General features: G+C 28.0%; 3 protein-coding genes across 5 annotated transcripts in view; 2 read left to right on the top strand and 1 right to left on the bottom strand.

The window, feature by feature from the left end:
* Window positions 1-573: 573 nt before the first annotated feature.
* Window positions 574-3,288, bottom strand: LOC118068548 (Ring finger protein 146). Of its 2 annotated transcripts, XM_035086025.1 has the most exons (5): window positions 2,906-3,288; window positions 2,523-2,768; window positions 1,619-1,909; window positions 1,414-1,541; window positions 574-1,316 (listed from the first exon to the last, which is right to left on the bottom strand). In XM_035086025.1, the coding sequence occupies exons 1-5, from the start codon at window positions 2,964-2,966 to the stop codon at window positions 1,194-1,196; spliced, it is 849 nt and encodes a 282-aa protein (XP_034941916.1). In that variant the 5' UTR covers window positions 2,967-3,288; the 3' UTR covers window positions 574-1,193. The 2 variants fall into 2 exon arrangements, with proteins under 2 accessions (XP_034941916.1, XP_034941915.1); XM_035086024.1 differs by having other exon boundaries at window positions 1,088-1,541.
* A 2,488-nt stretch (window positions 3,289-5,776) lies between these two features.
* nesd (nessun dorma) lies at window positions 5,777-8,267 on the top strand. Its single transcript, XM_035086346.1, has 4 exons — window positions 5,777-7,019; window positions 7,101-7,305; window positions 7,401-7,664; window positions 7,733-8,267. The coding sequence occupies exons 1-4, from the start codon at window positions 6,106-6,108 to the stop codon at window positions 7,988-7,990; spliced, it is 1,641 nt and encodes a 546-aa protein (XP_034942237.1). The 5' UTR covers window positions 5,777-6,105; the 3' UTR covers window positions 7,991-8,267.
* Window positions 8,268-8,485: 218 nt separating this feature from the next.
* Window positions 8,486-21,308, top strand: part of LOC118068715 (RNA pseudouridylate synthase domain-containing protein 2-like) — a 97,429-nt gene continuing 84,606 nt past the window's right edge. Inside the window, exons 1-3 of one of the 2 annotated variants that reach the window (XM_035086347.1) lie at window positions 8,486-8,548; window positions 9,917-9,966; window positions 10,050-10,242. In XM_035086347.1, the coding sequence (XP_034942238.1) occupies window positions 10,084-10,242 (159 nt within the window). In that variant the 5' untranslated portion in view covers window positions 8,486-8,548; window positions 9,917-9,966; window positions 10,050-10,083. Of the gene's footprint in view, window positions 8,549-8,683; window positions 8,854-9,916; window positions 9,967-10,049; window positions 10,243-21,308 lie in introns of those variants that run through there. The other variant, XM_035086348.1, reaches the window with a different exon arrangement.

Raw genomic sequence — 21,308 nt, 5'->3', positions numbered from 1 at the left:
TTTCTAAGAAATATGAAAGAAATTTCTCGCGCCAACTGTTTTGATTTGTAAGATAGAAACAAAATACATAAGAGATTGAATGGAATTATCTACGTCTCATTTATACATATTCGATAAAGTTCAAAGAAGTCTGGAGTGTGTAAAGATTGTACAGACAGTTTGGATAATTTTAGTCTCTGAAATTTTGATATTGATAAAAGTAAATAAATATATGTAATCACCACATTAAGAATTTTATCAAAAATAAACATAAAAACAGATCAAATTTGAATTTTTTGATGTTTAGTAAATAATCATTTGAATTAAACTAGTAATTTGAATGAGATGTACTTTCAGTATCTCATACCATCGTAGAAAAAATGTAAATATTAAGTTATATCATAAAACAAAGAAATTGTTTACACTGATGACAATAATAAAAATTTCACATTCTTCTACAAAAGATGTATTTATTATTACAATTCAATATAATTTTTAAGATATTGTCTTTAAGAACCTTTACAATCGTTATTAGAAAATTTTCAATATTAATGTATAACAGAAAAATAAATTAAACTATATCATCGAAAAAATAATACTTAACGTTTCATAAATATTTTTATTTCAAATTCCAGTTTTGAAAATTATTTTAATATCATACTCTTTATAAAATATGTAATGATAATGCATTAATAATAATATGTATTTTAATACTTCCTCGAGGAATATTTCACTGTTTAAATAGTAGTTATTGACACTGTTTCTTCTATGAGCTTTTCTGATAGTTACTCATGAGATATTTGATATTAATAATCGTTTGATTATTAAATTTACTTTGCTCTTAGTACATATATTGTACTATAACATATTTTCAAATCAGTTGTATTTTCTTTTTTTTATATATATCATTATTGTTGAGTAAATTCACCAAAAATAACAATTTTTGAGTCCATAAACACATTCATTGCTATTATAATTTGAACAAAATATTATTAATACACAAAAAAATATAATAAAAAGAAGTAACTCAAATGAAAATATTTTCATATTTCCCACTAAACAGAATATTGAACTTTTTAATTATTATTCAATTTCCGCGTATGCAAATGAAAACTATAAAAATGTATGCATAAAAAAAGTAATATGAACAAATTAACAAAAAAATACCTAATTAATCAAAACCTCTTGAACTCCAAATGAAAAATGTTGTACATTCATGCCCGTTTCCTGATTGGTTTGACATAGGGATGGATCTTGATGATGATCTTAGTGCTCTTCATCGGACGTATGTGTACCGTTGGATTGTTGGAGCCACAGCAAGGATGTAGAATGATGATCTGAAAATGACCCGTCGTTGTTTGGTTCTTCAACTTCATTATCATTACTAAGTGAAAAATGTCCTCTTAGCATCAAGGATCTCATTTGTTCTAAAACCTGGTGTAAAGAGTCTGTTCGTTGATCCTGCCGGTCGGTCGAAGGAGTTGCGTCACCACTGGCATTACTCGCTGGAGTTTGAGGCGTGTTACTTGGTGGTACGGGGGTACTGGTTCCATCTCCAGTACCTAAAAATTATGATATTATCATTATTAATAAGATTGATTAATACAATAAAATTGAGAACATTTTAAAAAAGTTGTACCGAGAGAATCACTTGCAGGACTTGTTGGCCTTTCAGCTCCTCTTATTTCACGAAAAACAGGTTCTTCTTCCTGAGAATTGAATCTTAATCCAGCAATACCTTTTTTAGGTACATTAGCAAGATCTCTCTTGATTCTTCGATGCCGTGATGGATCATTTCTACGTAACTGAAGCATAGATCCAAAGTCAGCAATATATAAAAATCCTGCTATAAGTAGCTCACAAGTTCTCCTTCCTTGCTTGTAAGCTGTTTCAAGTTCCAAACTTGTCCTTGGATCATATTGCCACCAGCCTGGAACAATTTTTCTTATATTTTAAGGCTGTTGAGGTTTTTACATAAAAAAAGATAAATATTGATTGTTTTTTTCTTTATTTCATCAAAATAAATTTAAATATTTTTAATTTTCCAACTCTATTATTTATAAAATAGTCAAAATAAGACATAATAAAACATCGTAAAAAATTTTCTCTTGCATTATAATTGTTGATCTTAAAAATAGAATTTTAGAATTTCCGCCTTTATCATCGAACACCAGCTACGCCTTTACAAGGAGAATGTTTGATGTCACGTTTAATTTTACGTTTCCGAAATGGTTCTGATTTTTTGTACTGTTGTAATTTACTGAAATCGATAACATAAATTTCGCCACATATTAGAATTTCACAATCAGTCTCTCCCACACTGTAAAGCGCTTCCAGATCACTGTTGGTTCTAGGGTCATATTTCCACCAACCTAAAGATGGTACAATATAAAAATTTACACAAAAAAATAGCTCAACTACTTGTGGAAATTTAGAATTCTCATCATAGATATATAATTTTTCATAGGTCAATATTACATGTGATCAAAGATTCTTATTTTTTTGATTACGATTTTATTATTTAGAATGAAATATACTCTTACCATTTCTTCCTTCATAAAACCATTGATATTCCTCTTCAGTATTAATTTGTTTTATTTCGTCAATGTCAACAAGATTGGGCTTTTCAATAAAATCAGTTGGTATTTCTTGTCGGCACATTGGACATCTTTTACTTTGATTTGCAACTCCTTTGATGCAAAGATAACAAAATACATGATTGCAAGGCAACTTTGCTGGATGTATATATGCTTGTAGACACACAGCACATTCAACAGTTGAAGATATGCCTGAGAAACAAATAGATTTTTGTTAATACTAATACTAGAGGCTTTTCAAATAGTGATTTTATGATTAAATTAACATTTGGTTTCTCATTATTTGTTTTATATTCGTAAATAAAATTTACAATTAATAATATAATTACCTGACTTGTCATCTTTTTCTCCTTCCAATTTTTCTGGAAGTTGTACCGTTGATTGAGCCATTTCTTATGTTTTTCTTTTGAAAAACTTTTTGAATAATATATTGAGCATGCAAGTAAACAAAAGATAGTAGAAGCAGTGAATAACACGTTTAGAATTGGTCACACTCGTCAGCCATTTATTTTAAACTGCGTTGTTCATTTTTGTGATTTCGTTCAAGTTTTTATAATGCATTTTATTGTATTACATAACATAACATAACACATTTTAAACAATAATCTTCGCTTCAGAAACAATATAATTTTTATACATGCAATATTTAATTGAAATATTTAGTACAACTTTTGAAGCAATGAAAAACCGTTTATACGATTATCCTAGAATATACAAAGAATGTATAAAGATAAATAGAGGGTTATACACTTACGCAAAACATGTATTTCATACGAACCGATGATAAGTGGCGCTAGTGCTATTTTCTTTGATCTTTTGTCTTTTTTTCTTATCAGTTGTCGATATTACTATTGTTGTCAATGACAAAAAGCTCGAACCCATAAAAGTTTTTTCCCCCTATTGTAATTAGACTAAAAATAATTTTTTTTTAACAAATATTTATTTATTATGAATTGAATTTGATTATAATTACTTGATACACTGACAGAAAAAATGTGATAGCTAGAAAGTATACTAGCGGCAAACACAAAATATACTCAATTTGAGTATAATTATTTTTTGATGCAAGTACATTTTATATCAAAATGAAGTTTAAAGTGTACTGTACAATCATAATAACATTAACTTGATTTTAAATTTTTCATCACTCAATCCTAATATAATATTAATTTATACCAAGAATAGCGATTACTGCATTTTTGTAAATATTTTGCTTATCTCAAGTAGGTAGATAATAAAAGAAGATTACAAAGTTTACTTCAGTTGATAATATAGTTTTCTTACACTGAGGATCTTCCTTACTTACCACAAGTGTATTTTATACGGAGATCCCGTATAAAGCGTACTTATGCTAAGTATAATGCTGTTTTACACTTCAAAAACCATGTTCTCACATTATGAATCCTTTTTTATTAATAAGAAAATACTTGTTACTTGATTCAAGTATGTCAATTCTTCACTGCAAGTATATTATATACTTAAATTAAGTATACGAAGTACTCATGCTAAAATTTTTTTCTTATTAAATTTAAAAATTTCAAAATATAAATAATCATATTAATAATAAAAAAGTTACTGTTATACCCATTGGTATTGGTCAATTTAAATTAGTGACCATTACTGATGAAGTAATTTAATGATTAAATATTCAGTAATTAATAAATAGATGAAAAGTAATCTTATAATAATTACAACAATTACTGTTGTACTTTTAAATACGTGGAGCTGCTACACTTACACTGGGCCTGTTAAAAGTCTAACTCGTAATATAGCGCTCAGAGATAAATTATTGATTATAGAATCTTTAATAATAATTAATAATTAATTGCATGTCTATTAATTAATTCTAAAAATGAATCGAAATTTTACAGTGATTGGAACGATTATTGTGGTACATTTCAATACCTCAAGCTGCTGCAGTAAGACATGTTAGGAGCTTTAGGAGTTTATCTTTCAATCCAGCGTTCAGCTATAAATGGCTTAATGTTAAATCTTTAATAATCATAATAAAATTATTTAATGTTCATTGATTAATTTAGAGAAAGAATCATAATTGAATGATAATAACAACAAATTGGTGTTGTGCTTTTAAAAACTCCAAGTTGCTCCAGTTAGACTATGCCTGTAGAGTGTTTATTTTCCAACTTAGCGCTCAGAAATAAATTATTCGATATAATACCTTTGATGATGATAAATAAATGATTGATTGTATAATTATTAATTCATAGAGATAATCATAATTTTTTCATAAGTGCAACAAATATTGTTGCATATTTCAATATCTCGAGCTGCTGCCCAGTGTAAGTGTAGCAGCTCCACGTATTTAAAAGTACAACAGTAATTGTTGTAATTATTATAAGATTACTTTTCATCTATTTATTAATTACTGAATATTTAATCATTAAATTACTTCATCAGTAATGGTCACTAATTTAAATTGACCAATACCAATGGGTATAACAGTAACTTTTTTATTATTAATATGATTATTTATATTTTGAAATTTTTAAATTTAATAAGAAAAAAATTTTAGCATGAGTACTTCGTATACTTAATTTAAGTATATAATATACTTGCAGTGAAGAATTGACATACTTGAATCAAGTAACAAGTATTTTCTTATTAATAAAAAAGGATTCATAATGTGAGAACATGGTTTTTGAAGTGTAAAACAGCATTATACTTAGCATAAGTACGCTTTATACGGGATCTCCGTATAAAATACACTTGTGGTAAGTAAGGAAGATCCTCAGTGTAAGAAAACTATATTATCAACTGAAGTAAACTTTGTAATCTTCTTTTATTATCTACCTACTTGAGATAAACAAAATACATTGGCTCACATTATACTGATTCCAAGTAGAAAGACTACTTAAATACAAGTACTTTATTTTCATAAAACTTGTATACTTATTACTTCTTCAACCGCTTGTAGTCTACTCAGGAGTGGTATATTCTGTATTTAGACTCAGTATTTTTTTTATTCATTTTAAAACGAAGTTTTACTGATTCCAGGTACTTTCTTTACCTGCCTTCCGAAACTTTTTTACCTATCACTTTTATACTGGGGACAAGTAAATTCTATAATTCGCCACCGGAAAAAATTTCTGTCAGTGTAGATCTGATTTAGAGAAAAATTCGAGTCTACTTCATATATCAGAGGTCGTTGTCCATCAATTCTTCTTTTTTTATTATCATACAAATTTCTAAAATAACCTTACCTTTGCGTCCTTGAAATTCAAAGATTTTATACAGTTAGCGTGGGTCAGCCGCCAAATTCCTAAAGCTCGTAGAATTTTTACACCATTCAACACAGTATTTGCTCATTAAGTTCGATCTTAAATTTAGAGACGTTATTTTCTCAAGTTTGTGCTGAATGGCTTTATCAATAAGTTGTGAGACTTCGTAATTATTCATTTTTCAATCACATCTACATTTTACAATCGTAAACAAGTGCATAGATTATATTATTATGATATTTGTTTCATAGAACTTGAATTTAATTGACAAATTACTAACAATTAGTGCAATGGAAGTTTATACATTTGACAAAAGTTTACAAGAACGGCTTGTGGAGTTTACGGCAATCCTCTCTGGTCAAGGAACAATTGTACCGGCATCACAAATCAAGTCAGAGTGGTCTTATCATGTCGAATTAGTAATCGAACCAGTGGGTTGGCAAGCTCTTTGGAAAATTCCCAGATTAACTTGTCAAGACTTGGAGATTCATTACCCAACAATTGTTGTAGTCCAAGCAGAACAAGTTGATTTTGTAGAATTATCTGCATTAGTTAAGATTGTTGCAGTTCAGGATGAAATTCACTTACCTGAAAAGTATGATGTACCTTTAATCGAACTATATCCCACAAAAAACCAAACTAATGATGTACTAGACATGGTTGGAACGTCTAATTGTATTGATCAACTTCGATTTTTTTATAATCACCTTTGGATGCCATGGGACTTTGATGACGATGATAATACTGATTGGGTGACTCTCCATCTAGAGCCCAGATTGAGATTATTTTTTGAGATCAAAAGAAATATGGTTAATAAAGAGACTGCTGACATTATCAGAACTTTAGTTCGGGAAGGAAAAAATATTCATGCAAGAATATCACGATTAGAAGCTGATATTTCCGATAAAGAAGAGGAAGAAGAAACAAAGTGTTTAGTAGATGAAGGAAAAACGTGTCAGCTTATGAAACTTCATCTACGACTCCAACAAATTAAAACTGAAATGGAAGTCTTAGAAAATCCTGATATGAGAAAGATGCTTCAACGAAATCCTGGTTCTATTAATCCTAGTATTGATGCAAAAAGAAGAGAAAGTCGAGGAAGAAAATCTGAAGCTTACTTTGTGTGGCATGGTAGCTCTTTGGAAAATACAATAGAATGCTTAAATAAAGTTCAATCATTTTTGTCAAAAGATATCTTCATCAAGTACGTATATTTGATAAATATTTGTTCGTTCATAAAAATTGTTAATATTACCATAGTTATTGATTTTATTATTATTTTCAGAACTGCTGGTCATATGCAAGAAGCACTCGATGCTTCAGAAGCAGGAGATAATATAATTATAGGTGAAGGAGAGCATCAAATTAAGGGTGCAGGTGGTTTAGAAGACGGAGGTATTATTCGAGGTATTTGTGATTACAAAAAAACTATTCTTTGCGCCAAAGACAATATTAGTGCTCCTTCACTGTTGGACTTTTCTGGAGAGCAGGTTTTTACTTTAACTAATAATTTGTATCTTATCGTGATTCACGTATGTAATATAACTTTTATGTATTTGTCATAATCATAAACATTTATTAATAGGTTCTCTTGGAAAATGTTACTGTTGATCTTGGCGAACTTCAGGCTGGAATTTTAGTTCGCAAAGGATTAGTTAAACTAAATAAGTGTCAAATATTGGCATCAAATCAAAGTGTAATCAAACTAGGAATAGTTGTGTTATCTGGAAGCAAACTAATTGCTGAAAATACAACATTCATAGGACTTGGAACAGCTATTGTTGTTCATGTATCTGGCGAGGCTGTTTTGAAAGATTGTAAATTTGGAGCATGTACTGAAGGAATGGAGGTCTGTATAGAAAACAGAAACAAAAATTCAATACATTTTTTCATTAATAAATTATTCTTTAAATATAGATTCAAGAAGGAGCACAAGTACATGCATCCAATTGCTTTGTGTCAGACTGCAAAGAATATGGCATACGGTTCGAAACCCAAAAATATCTCTCTAGTTCTGAAGGAAAGGTTGGTGGCGTTGAACTCTTGGAGAATATTTCAGAAATATCCCTGGAAGGATGTACGTTTAAAAATAATAAAAAAGGAGACATTACTTTTAAACCACAGTTGGTTAGTAAGTTACCTAAACAAGATACTCCAATGGAAATAGTTTCTTGAACAAAATATAATATTTAATTATCCGAATACCATTACTTAAAAACAGTATTTTGAATCTTTCATAATAATAATCAATTAAATTCATTTTAACGTTTACAAAGCGAGAAGAAATCTCTACGAATCCATTTTTTTAAAACAGATAAGATTTAATATTCCATATTATATGATAATCCTCATATAGAAAATATATTACGAATAATTAAATATTAACAACAATAACGAGATACAATTCTAATCACTAATAAATAAATAGACATTTTCATGTCATTATTTTTACATTTTTAGCTATCTGAAAAAATATGCTGTTATATGTTTATGTACTATTAATTTGTCTTATTGTTTATTTATTATTTAAAGAAATTAACCAAGATTAAAGAATAAAATGTTGAATTAAATACATTTTTACTTACAATAATTTATTTACTGAAATTTGATTCAAATTGTGTTGATTCTGTAATGAACTTATAGATGGCGCGTCCGACCCTAAAAAGAGCGGGCTGATTCGTTTAATAAACAACGTCTCCATGTGCATTTTTGAGCCGGTTGTGTTCTTATTCTGTAAGTTTTGAAAAAGCTTAATTAATGTTCAATGTAATTAACTATGTAAATTGTATTTTTGTTGCTTTCATTCACTTTTCAGTAAAATATTATGAGTTTTAGTTTTTAAGAATCTGTGTTGGATTCATTGTAAATATCACTACTATTTTTATTTGTACAACATAACCTGAAAAATTTAAAGGAACAATTATTCTAAAATTTTACCTCAATAGCACTATTACAGCATTAATAAGTTATCTAACAAATCTTTCTTTGGTCATTCATAGAATATTTATGATTTGGTACATGAGTCATAGTAACAGTAAGTAAGTATCAACTTCTATGAATGATTTGTAATAATACTGTTGTATTGATGCTACAAACAAATATCAAATACATTACTACCATCTCAATTTTCAATTAGCTCTACCACTTGTACTATCTTTATATAAAACACATGTCTTAATTAAAATTAAATAAAATATAATCTATTAACGATATCTATATGAATGATTGCTCTGCAACGTTTAATTCAAAGAATATACGTACACACATATCCGTCTGTTATGAAATAAAAATATCGTTCAGAGCTAATATTGAGCATCTGTATCTTACTTATCATGATGAATATTCTTCAAACTTCTGCTAATGTTATCTACAAATAAATCTGAACTTCCGGTAATTAAAGCTGTAAAAAAATCTTTTCTAAGTTGATAATAAGCTAAGTATAATTTATTGTTTTTTTATAAATAGAATGATATATGTATATTCTAATATCTGTTTTGCTGCATGTTAATCCAATATTTTACATTAATAATCTTAAAAAATCCTAGAGGATTAAGGTATTTATGTTTAATTTATAGAAATCGGATTAGGTAGAAGTTGAATTTTCAGTATAATAATTTTTCGGTTAGTTATTTAATTTTTACATGGAAAAATCTTTCAAAAAACTAATTTAATTATTTTGATACTAGTATTTCACAATCTATTGAAATAAAAGTTTGATATTGATAGAATGAGTAGAAATTTAATAATAAACTTCAGTAAAAAGTTATGACTAGAAATTTTTGATAAAATTCAATTACATTGATGTAGACGAGGTTTCCGTTACTTTAAAGAAAAAATTGAAATTTTTAGCTATCATAAATCGTAGATAGTTTAATGCTCAAGTTACCTAAAACAGTAAAGTTGTTACTTAAGGAGCTAAAGCATTCAAGATTATTATTAAAAAATCATTCGAATGATCATTCTTTATTTATTCTTCGTTCTAACAATTTTACCATAAAAGTATGTGGGTCATGTGTGCCAACATACAGTAACGTTAACATCCCTCGTTTGTGCCATTCTAAAAAACCGTAAAATTGTAGTTGTTTTGTCGTATCGTTCCAGATCACAATAGCAAAGTGTACCTGTGAGCATTGCTAGCTGGTTGTTGCAGAGTAAGTTAAGAACAGCATCAAAAAAATAGTAACGTGCAGTAACATCAACGCTTGGTGTCTAACAAATTATTGAAAATCCGTAGAGACTTGTACAGACCATTAAATAAATTTCGTGAGATGGTTGAAACCACAGAAGCATCAATGACTACTCCTAAGTCGGTTGACCAACAAACACAATTTGGTAATAATAGGGAACTGGAACCGACAGATTCCATTTTTGTCTTCAAGAAATCATATTCTGATTATGAAGAGCCATCATCTGAAGAAGAAGAGGTGGTAAGTTTTTAAATTTGTTTATCAAATACTACACAATTAAAACAATTTTTTATCAATTCAACGTTTAAACTACATTTAAAGTTTTTAATAATACAGAGAACAGAAAAAATTTTAAAACAAATATTTTATAATGGTTCAAGAAGTTGATGACAACAATTTCATTCTATCGTTAACACATCATTTTTTCAACTTTTAAACAGTAAAAATAATCTTAAAGCATAATTAAAATTTTCTCTTATGAAAATATATTAAACTAACACGTGGAGAATTTATACGTTACGTTAATTACCCTTGAGAGATAGTAGTATTTTTAGAGGATTATATATAGCTTGACAGATTGATATTGAGTGTTCTCTAAATGTGTCAAGCGTGTCTTCTTGATTTTAGGTTAAAATGGCATTGAAATGATGAGTAGTAAATGATGAAAAAGGAACGAAGAAGATCAGATACCAAAATGGTATAACAATACTGAGAGAATATTTTCAGTCCTAAAATAAATACATTTTAGGTTCTTTTTTCAAGAATTGGTAATCAATCACTCTAGAGCATGTAGGGGGTATAATACACATTGGTACATATGCACATGTTGTAAATAATCAAATGTGGTCAAAGTTCTTGAAATTTTTACTTAAAGATCTTGGCTTTCCATGTTTTTGCGTTTCATATATGACACCAAAATTCAATTCCATTTCCGTTTATCGTGGATGAGTTGTTTTTTCGATCTTTCTTTTATGCTCAGCAGTACTTTACGAGATTTACGTTGTGCATTTAGATAATTCAAACATGTTCATTCGATAAAAAAAATATATTATCCTGGAGATCAAGATTTGTTTGAATCAAGATAATTTGAATACGAGGCAAAAACATTCAAAGCAAAATTTATATAGATTTTCAAAATGCCCTTTTCAATTGTACAATATTTAAAAACACTTTTCTGATAGAATCGTGTTTTTCAATTTTAATTTAAAACTCATTTCATCATTATTGATTATACTATTTCTTTGTAAAATAATGCAGAATTTTCATATCTAATTTATAAGATTAAAGAGTCAAGTGGACTCTTGAAAATGTTTATTCAAAATCTAAAACTTTCTTGCCATGAAATTTAAAATTCTTTAAAAGATTTTTAAATATTCATCATGTCTACGACATTTAAGTTTTTATTAATTAAAATTTTTATTTTATGTTGTGAAATGAAATTAGATTTATAATTTTTTTAATAATAAATAATCAATCAGATTGTTTTTCAATGTTCTTGATGATGTTTTGAATAAATTCATCGAAAGCAGCATTTCTAGGATTGTAAATATTTAATGAAATCCATAGAAGTGAATTTTTACTTGAGCAACAACGAAGTTTACTGAGAAAATTTTCTTTTGAAATTTAAGAGGTGTCGTGTCCTTTCTACAAGACTAGTAAATATTTTTCGCATTTCTGAAAATCAGATTTACTCGATTTAAAGTCCATTGGTGAATCCAGTATTTCTTTGTACTCGAGGGAATGTCGTTTCCTCTCATTTAGTTTTTTATTCATTTTTTTTTACTTTTCCTGATTTTTTTCTTGCTTTTTCTCTTGTTGAACCTAGTGAATTTTCTACCTCGAGGCGCGCTTTAGGGCCAGGACTTTATTGCGCATTCTGCGAAGAGGTTTAGCTCCTTCAAGGTACCTTTAGTCGAGTAGGTCTACAGAAGAATTACGAGTTGTGCGAGTCTTGCTTTCGAAATAGCCTTTATATATTTATGTTGTTCCTTACATAATTCTCTTATTCTAACAATCAAAATATTCATTACGGTTATTCAATTGACATGAACTTCTTTTGAAGTTCGAAGCTTTGCTGTTCAGTCTCAGACATTTTTCATATTTTTTAAGCTTACTTAACCAAATTTATAAAGGTCTATAATTCTATTTTCCTTCTATTGAAAGAGGAACAAATAAAAATTTTCCTATAAATTTAGTAAAAAATTCTTTTTAGAATATAGCGTTTTACTCATCTGTGAAAAATAAGATGGTGAATCTTTCGACTTGTCTACTACTTATATAAATCATTTATTGGTTTTATTGCCTATAAAGTGACTGAATTTAGGCTTTTGGCGTGGACGTGTCTGAGACGCGTTAAAGTTACAAGAATAAACGATTTTAATAGTTTTGCTAATAAATTATCTTTACTATCATCATAACTCTTTGGAGATTAGTCACATAAATATTGAAGCTGTTGAAAAAGTTTTTTTTATTTTAATCCTGAACAAGGTAGTTTCTATCAGTGCATTAAATTTTATCTAATAATCTATAAAATTACATGTTTCACTAACACAATCAAAGTTATTGATGTTGCTCATGAATTAAATAATTATGACAAGTTTATATATTTATAGAATTTATTTTTAAGAATGTCATAAATTCCAAAATATAAAATAATAGGCTTTGAATTTTTTTCAAATAAAAGTTGTATTTTTTTTCATTAGGGATTTCTTTTTTTTTATTATTTGTTTATTTTTTTAGATTTCAGTATCCGTTATATAATTGTATTTTGACGTCGAATGAATTTGAACTATTATCTGGATATTTCAGAGGAAATTAAATGAAACTATTTTATTTTCTCTCTGACGTAGAAAGAAATTCTTTCGTCAGTCCAATTTGTATCATCGTATGGGATATAGTGTCGAATGAAGTATCTATATTTGTACTTGTTGGGCCACCAAGATTGTTGGAGCAGGTGTTGGAGTAGACTTTTCCCTTTATCCTCTTTTCTTTTTCGAATCTTTATTCACAATATTTACATTTTTTCGCTCGTCAAATAAAAAACTATTGTTGTTGGCTATTGTATTTTTTTTTCTTCTTTATTTTATTTAGATCCTTTATAGTATCAATTATTTTTATAGATTACAAATAAATGTTAATTTGTTAAGTTTTTATTTTAATTTTATTATAAGAAGAAATATCATTAACTTGAAATTGGTCTATCTCAGTACTATCTTGTATGTTGTATTGTATGTTATAGAATTACTCTATATTTATTATTATATCTATCATTATTATTATTGTTATAATGTTATTATTATGATTGATTGTAATATTTTATACTTGTCAAAGGATTCCACACATAATCAAGAGATTACTCTATCATCTGCGATTGACGTAAAAGCTAGATTGTACCGTCTATAGATGAAATTTCTCAATACCTTTAATACAATTTGATCTACTATGTTCAATGTCTGTGACGTAATTTACAAAAATATTTTCTTCAATAATATTGATTAAAAATAAATATTCGTTATTTTTGTGTTTTGAGTCCAATATAAACATGTAATATTTAATTTTTATTTTTATAATTCTAGATGTAAAATACTGAAAAGTTTATATAAACATTTTATCAATATTGTGAAGTTATAATAGTAATTTAAGTATTCATCTTATTAAATATTCATTTCCAAAATATAATTATTCTAATGTTTATATTGCCAATTATTCCAAAGGCTAATTAATAATGCATTATGGAATAAATCGAAATGCTAAACTTTACTTATCTAATACCTCTGATGAGGTATTAATAATAGATTAATCAGCACTAGTATAAATGTTATTTTCAAGAATATTCCTTTTTCATTCACACCTCCATAATGTCTTCAGATAGAAATGATTCTCATATTAAGTAATAATTTCAACTTCATGTACTTATTGCACAGTTAATTCTTCACACGACATTTAAAGTAATGTAACTGATTTCTAATTTCTCCATCACTTGAATTATTTTTTAACCTACCATGTTTATATCACATTTTATTATCTAGGTAATTTAGATCGACGTTGTTCTAAAAATTAGTTGATAAATTGGCATAGCTTATCTCTGTCTTCAAAGAGAATTGATGTTTATAATTATCTTAAAGTCGAGTCAGAAATGAAATGGTAGGATAGTGGAGAAGAAGAAGCAGAAGGAATAGGATGTCGGTCGTTTCAGACAGCCGACGAAGCGTTGCAACGTTTGTTCAACTGGACTATTTTGGTACTAACGTAAGAGTACTGTCTACGTCTACCTCATACTGTTTTTGTTCTTTTTATTTTGCACACTTTTGTCATCACTATAGTTACAGGCACACGTTCGTTACTCGAATGCAGAAGTCAGTCAAGAAAATCTTGGCCAGTAATTTTCTTCTTTTTCTTTTCTTTTATTTTTATTATTTCTGTCTCTTTTCTGTTGTTCTTATTACGCGTTTATTTCTACTGCCAAAAAGTTTCTCATCGGTCGTCTCGGACTTTAAATGTGGAATGTGCTTCCTGGTTGTCAAGTACGTCAGACACATTTAGTAACGAACATAGTTTTAGCATCAGTCTGATCAGTTAGGGGAAGTCATTTGTTTTATTATCATTCATTTATTCGTTTTTATATCGTGTATATCAAATTGTTTTCATTAATATTTATTAACATGATTGATTGTCACCTTCATTCAGGAAAGTCTTAGTTAAATGACCTGATCATAGTTCATTGTTATTACTTTTATTATTATTTTTTATCTAACACAATGTTGAATTGATTATCCTGCTTCATGATTTTTCCGAATATCACTATCCAACGTTATTTGAAGTTTTATCGTTTTACTTAATTAATTCGAACGTTAACTAACGTATTCTTATTAAAATAATCCGTCACGTGTATGTAAATTTATTGAAATGAATTATTGATTTAGAAAAATTGACTAGAAGAAAAAAATTTAAGTATTTAAATGTTTTTCTCATTTTTATTCATTGATAAGAATGAATTTATCAATTGCTATAATATTATTTATTCATTGTAATTAAAATCTATTTAACAATGCGAAAAAATCTTTTCCTTTGGTTTCAATCACTTTACTTCGTTTTTAATTAAACTAATTTCTCGTGCTGTTACCTGGTAAATTATCAGCGGTAAAAGTATTGTTCGTTTTACTTCAAGAGCATTAAATAGAAATTTTATAACTAGAATCAATAATTGATGTTTTTTCAAGTTTAAATATTACCATTTATTTTAGTCGAATCACGAATAATTTTGCATCTATTTTGGATGAACCAAATTTACTCTACCCTTCAAACCTTACATCTATTAAAAATTTGAAATTGACATTCATATTTATTAATATAAATATATTCATTTATTTTAAAATAACAGTAATCAATGAATTAATCTGCGGTTACAATTATTTCTTTAATCGGTAATTAAAAATAGCTTAAACAAATTAAAATTTCGTTTTTGTAATTCTTTAAATGGCACATTAATTTTCCAATGATTTATTGATTTTAAATAGAGTCATTCATCAATGATTGCTCTTTTTATTCAACTTTTTGGATCTGAGTATTCCAATGTGACATGAGTTAACATGATTCCCTTAATTGTATTGGGAATTATGTCAGTAGATTAAGCTTATTATGCATTGAATAATTTTCTCTAGAATTGAAAGAAAATCATGTCATTAAAATATGAAAAATTATTTATTATGCGTATTGATTTTTTGATATATTTAGAAGCATTACCCTATTTAAATTAAAAATAGATCATAAAAACTGGATTTATTTGTTAATGAAAATTCATCATTTTTTACTTGATACATAATTGCAGATAGTTACTACCGTTATGTTATAATGATTATTTTAGTTTAGTATGCCAATCATAATAATAAATGAAATCTCACAATTCATTATATTAAAATTAGGGAGTTATATCATCGGTTATATTTGAAAGCTTCAAGTTGATATGATGAAATAGTAAAATAATTTGTCCATAGTATAATATTTGTTAAAATAGGTAAAAAAAACAAGGTTGTCTGAAAATCTAATATTCTATCGGGCAGTAAAATGTTGTGGTTATTTTGGCGACATGGTAAAGAAAGAGGATTGTTGCTAATATTGTTGTCTAGGTATTGGAAGAAGCATTACACGGTGGTATAAAGAGATGGGTGTAGGTTGAGAAACAATGTGAAGCAAGTGTGAAAAGGTAAACTGGTATACCAACGTAACTGTTCGACATCACAGAAGAGACCACCATCAAGTTTCTCAGTGACTCGATGGAGTAGGTTATTATAGATTTACCTGGGTTTTATCGCTTGACGTTGTGGTATAAAGGGATATGCCGCTATTTGCTGTCCGCGGTGAATATGGTTTGCTCGTAATCGAATTTATGGCAACACATCTGTGATACAAAATAGTTTGATGTAACTTTATCTCTATACTCATTGCTTTGCAAAAGTGAATGACATTTGCTTGACACTACTCTATATACTGATGGATTGAATAGAATCAAAGTGGTCACTCTCACTAATTCATTATTACTAGATATATACCATATTGAAAATTCTAGAGTTGAGATAGCATATATGGTGTTATCAGAATAATACTTGACAATGCTATGTTGGAAATATTCTGTTGAAAGCTCTTGGAATTTCTGGAGCTTTCAAATCACACTTCCATTGCGTTCTTTCAATAGTTTTGGTTTGTTCATCTTCTATATCTCATGGTGGCTTCCATTTCATTGATGAATATAAAATAAATGATTCTTTGCTTTTTTAAACATTTTTTTCATTTAAATTTATTTTTCACAAAATTGTTCATGAATTTTAATTGGTAATAAATTCTTGTCATTTTTGTAATAATTTTGCGATAACACGATATCATCATATCATTTTTCGAGTAACTTAACCACAATTAAATGTTTTTGCTAAATAGTCACCTGAGTGAATAATGGTTTTCTTATCATCAATTATTTCCATCCGTATTTAAAGTAATCAAAGTTTTATTTTGCTACATTATTTATAAATATGTATATTCATGTTGTTTATAAATATGTATTTGTAATTAATGCACAACACTCTTAATGCAAGTGAATAAGTAGTATTTGAATTTAAAAAAAAATCGATTCTTCATACTTTTGATTAAGTGTTCCATGAATACACGTTATTGAATATATGAATGCATAATATTTTTACTCATCGATTTTCGGTTGAATGATAATGCACCATTAACTAGTTTAACTTTTATACGATAAGACGTAAGTGAAAGTCTACCTTACGGCTATCCAACAGGCTGTACCCACTTGTTACTATATATTTTTTTCTCGCAACTAATTTTTATTAAATATTAATTTCCATATTGATAACCAACTTTATATCTTTCATTTTCTCAAATAATAAAAATGTAAAAATATTTCCATAATGTTTTCACAACATTTCAGAACTGTTTGTTTTTTAAATTTAATTTCTATTAATTTAAGGTTCGAAGAAATTGATAAATTTTTTTCAATTTTTATAGAATTTCTCTCAAAATTACAAATGAAAAAATTTAATGAATTAAAATTTTTTTACTGCTGAAGATTGGTTAAAGTTGGCAGAATGACATATATTAAGTCAAAATAATGAGGTTAGTGTTTCGTCGAATATTCGATGACTTTTTTTGAATCTCGATCATGATCAGTGAAAGTGAGTCAAGTTACGTAATTATTTCCACCATTCGAATCGCACACACTAGTGACCCCCTTGAGCCACTGTTTTAATACTAAAACAACCTTGAATCGAAATCCTGTTGTCCAATCTAACTTATATTATTACATAGTAATAATTTATGACATTATTCAAAGTTCAATCTATTCAAAGACCAATTAGATTGACAAATAGTCTTCGCGCAACCTTTCAGCACTACACCAGCAATTGCTAAAAGTTCAAACTTAAAACTCATCGAAGAAAAGAAAATTGTCATTTATTTCAAGAAATATAATTTCAGGAAGACAATGTATTTGCATAATACCTAAAAAGGTGTTTAATCCAAAGGATTGAATCATTCTGCAGATCAGAGAATAATTGAAAAGATAAAATTTTCACAATTTCAAATTAAAAATTTAATTTCAGAGAAGATTAGTACTACTTTTTTACATAATTTTTATGGATTTAACTCTCCATATATAAATTTTATTCTTTTCATTTAAGAGACATTTTTTTCTTTATTAAAAAAACTTGTCAAAGCAGCTTAGCATGCCAAGTGGGATTTTCTTGTAGAATTCATTCTGACTTTTGGACAGAATCATTCGTGAAGGGCAACAGGTTATGCGGCAACTCATAAGATTTTGTCACCATTCTTTAGGGTCGATGGGTAAATGAAACAGAAGGAAAGAGCAGAAAGATAGAATGTTCCCGGGCCAGCCACGTGCTCTGAGCCAAATATAATTCCAGTGTCTTGGCTACTGAAGCTAAGAAAGAGAATGATTCGTATCTTTGTCATCCATATTATTTCTCTCTTGTTGATTCTATTGTTGCTTCTGTCCTCTTATTGATTTATTACAAGTACTATTGTATACGAGTTTTATCCTAGTTGTTATTTAATTAGTCCACTTTAATACTATAATCCTAATGTATATTGAAGTACGATCGCCAAGAAGTGTAATCCCTGTTTGTCACAGTCTAAATACGTTTTCTTCATTGTCAGCTTGATCATTTACAATCTATTTATATTTATTTTCTCGCACAAATTGGTTTTATTTATTTATATGGTTTCATTTATATCAATATTTTTGTTACACCAAGTGAATAAAATAGTAAAGTAGTTGATTCAAATGATTAGGCTTGAATCATTAAGTTGAATTAATATAAATTAAAGCAGTAGAGTGAATGTATTACATTGTCAAAGAAATTTATTAACTACTCGAAATTAAATTTTTTTCTCGAATTCATTATTAAGTATTCATTTATTTTTATTGATATTAACCATAATAAATATTCAAATATGACAAATAATTATTTTTGACATTTTAGAATAAACTGAATGATTTATCACAATTTTTCCATATCATGTTAGATTAAATTTAGTGTCGCAATGTACATTAAAATATTTTGTAACGTATGATAATGATTATTTAACTCACACACTTCCTGTTAATTTTAGGTATGATTTAGCAGCCATTACTTATTAACTGTTACAAAATCCTATTCTCCGCATGGTAATAGGACATATCTCAATGTTGGAACAGTAATGTTCTTGTTGTTAAGTACTTAAATGAGATACAATTGTTGATTAACAGTTAATAATGAAATTCAAACTACTCCATATTAAATTTCTAAATGTGGGAATAGTTGCCTTTCAAGATTTTTACATTTTTTTCGTTTAGAAAGTAATATACTAAGTTAAAAAAAAATACATCGTATCAAGAGTTGAATCATACTTTACCTACAGTGGTTTATTCTTATAACGCAATGTTTCGCAATGATTTTATACCGATTATAAAATTATTATAACTAATATTTTTGTTACATCTTACATTAAAAAAACACCATCACAATATCTATAATTATTTACAAACATTCTCTTTCTTATTTTGTAATAATTTTTCAAAGATCGCAAAATATCTATTTTATATTTTTGAATCCTTTTCTTGTTACTGTTTTTGCTTAACAGTAAACATTTGAAGCAAAATTATTATTATCCTGGATGTTTAGTTTTGTAAGCCAACGAAAATATATTTTAAAATTTCAACACTTGACTATTATATTTAATGTCAAAACAAAGAACAAAGGTTAGTTAATTTTCTTTACATATTTTGAATTACAAAACTACAATAACATTTATGTCGAAAAATATTTTATTTTTGTCACAAAATTTCTTTAGTAATGAAAACAAAAGTTCTTTAAAGTAAGTTTCTACTATTACTGTTATTATTCTTGTTCTGTCTTCTCCAAAATAATTCCTTCACTCTAAATTTTGTTTCTTCCTAAAAATAACTTTTTCCTGACTATAAAATACAACATTAGTTAACAAAAAACTTTTTTCTATAATTTAAATATTACAATAATTTACTACAATTTTCATAATAATTTCAAAAATTCATATTTAATAATAAAAAGAAAATGATATTTTCTTTTATTAAAACTCTATTCAATTTATATTTAATTGCTCATATTCTAAGAAAAATAATCTACTTTAATATTATCTACAATTTTTCAAGTACTCATCCATTCTAAAGAAAGACTCTGTAGTACTACGAATGATATTTTAGCCACCACAGGAATATTACAACTATCATGAGTATGTTTTATAGCCACAACAGCTGGATTTATGATAAAGGTAGCCATATTAACCGAACATTTGTTAAATGATAATTTTTCTATTTAGATCCATATTTATTTTCATTGAAGCAGATATTATGATGAGCTAATGAATGGCATTAAAATTTGTAATGAATCAGCTGATGACTACTTCTCACAATGGCTGAGAGAAGTCTGCCAGTATTTACTTTAGATAATGAAAGCTGAAGATTTTATAAAGCTCCAGTAGTACAAGCCCTCAGCAAATTGATTGTGCATTGAAATGAAAATTAAATGAGAATTGAGTCAAGATTGAATATCATTTAATGTTTCTGGTAGAAATTTCAGAGAGAAATTACTGAGGCATGTATACATATAGCGTACCAAAACAGTTTGAGCATCTGGCATCACAATTACTCTCAGAGCTCTCTTACTTCATGTCATATCTAGCTTGCGAACGCATTGAGGAATATTCCGGAATTCTAAATACATATACTATCAAGTTCGTGAGAGGATGATGATGAAAAGAAGAGGAGGAGGAGGGAACATGGAGAGGTTAGATACTCTCTGAAGTAGTCTCTTACTCGTTTACTTGGCAAATCTAGCCGATGGACGCGTGCACTAGGTTGCATCCTTGCCAACTCGATATCCCAGTCTTTCTCTGTCTACCACACAAATTCAGTCGACAACTGAATGCACTTCGCCAAGCTACGCTTCCCTATTCGCTCCACTATATCTCTCGACGTCCAACTTGCTTCAACATTGGGGCCACACGGCGTGCTACCTCCTTCTTGACGCTCATTTTGCTTCGTGCTATGAATATAAAGCCGCGGGACGTTTCTCTCGGTGCCGTATAGAATGAAGGAAAGGGTGCCCAGATGCGAATAAATTTGAGACATACGCTTTACTTAGCACTAGCGTCTGTGCGATGCCATCATGTTTATACTTAGTTAAAAGAAATTTGTGTACAAATCTTAATCAGAAGGTAAATTATTTGCTAGGTATACAACGTTTTGACAGATGACTTTTGGAGAT

Source organism: Chelonus insularis, unplaced genomic scaffold (genome assembly GCF_013357705.1).
Source record: "Chelonus insularis isolate UGA/USDA-ARS -01 unplaced genomic scaffold, ASM1335770v1 contig_3_pilon, whole genome shotgun sequence".
In the NCBI taxonomy this organism is placed as follows: Eukaryota; Metazoa; Arthropoda; class Insecta; order Hymenoptera; family Braconidae; genus Chelonus; species Chelonus insularis.
This window is presented reverse-complemented; position numbering and strand designations above follow the sequence as displayed.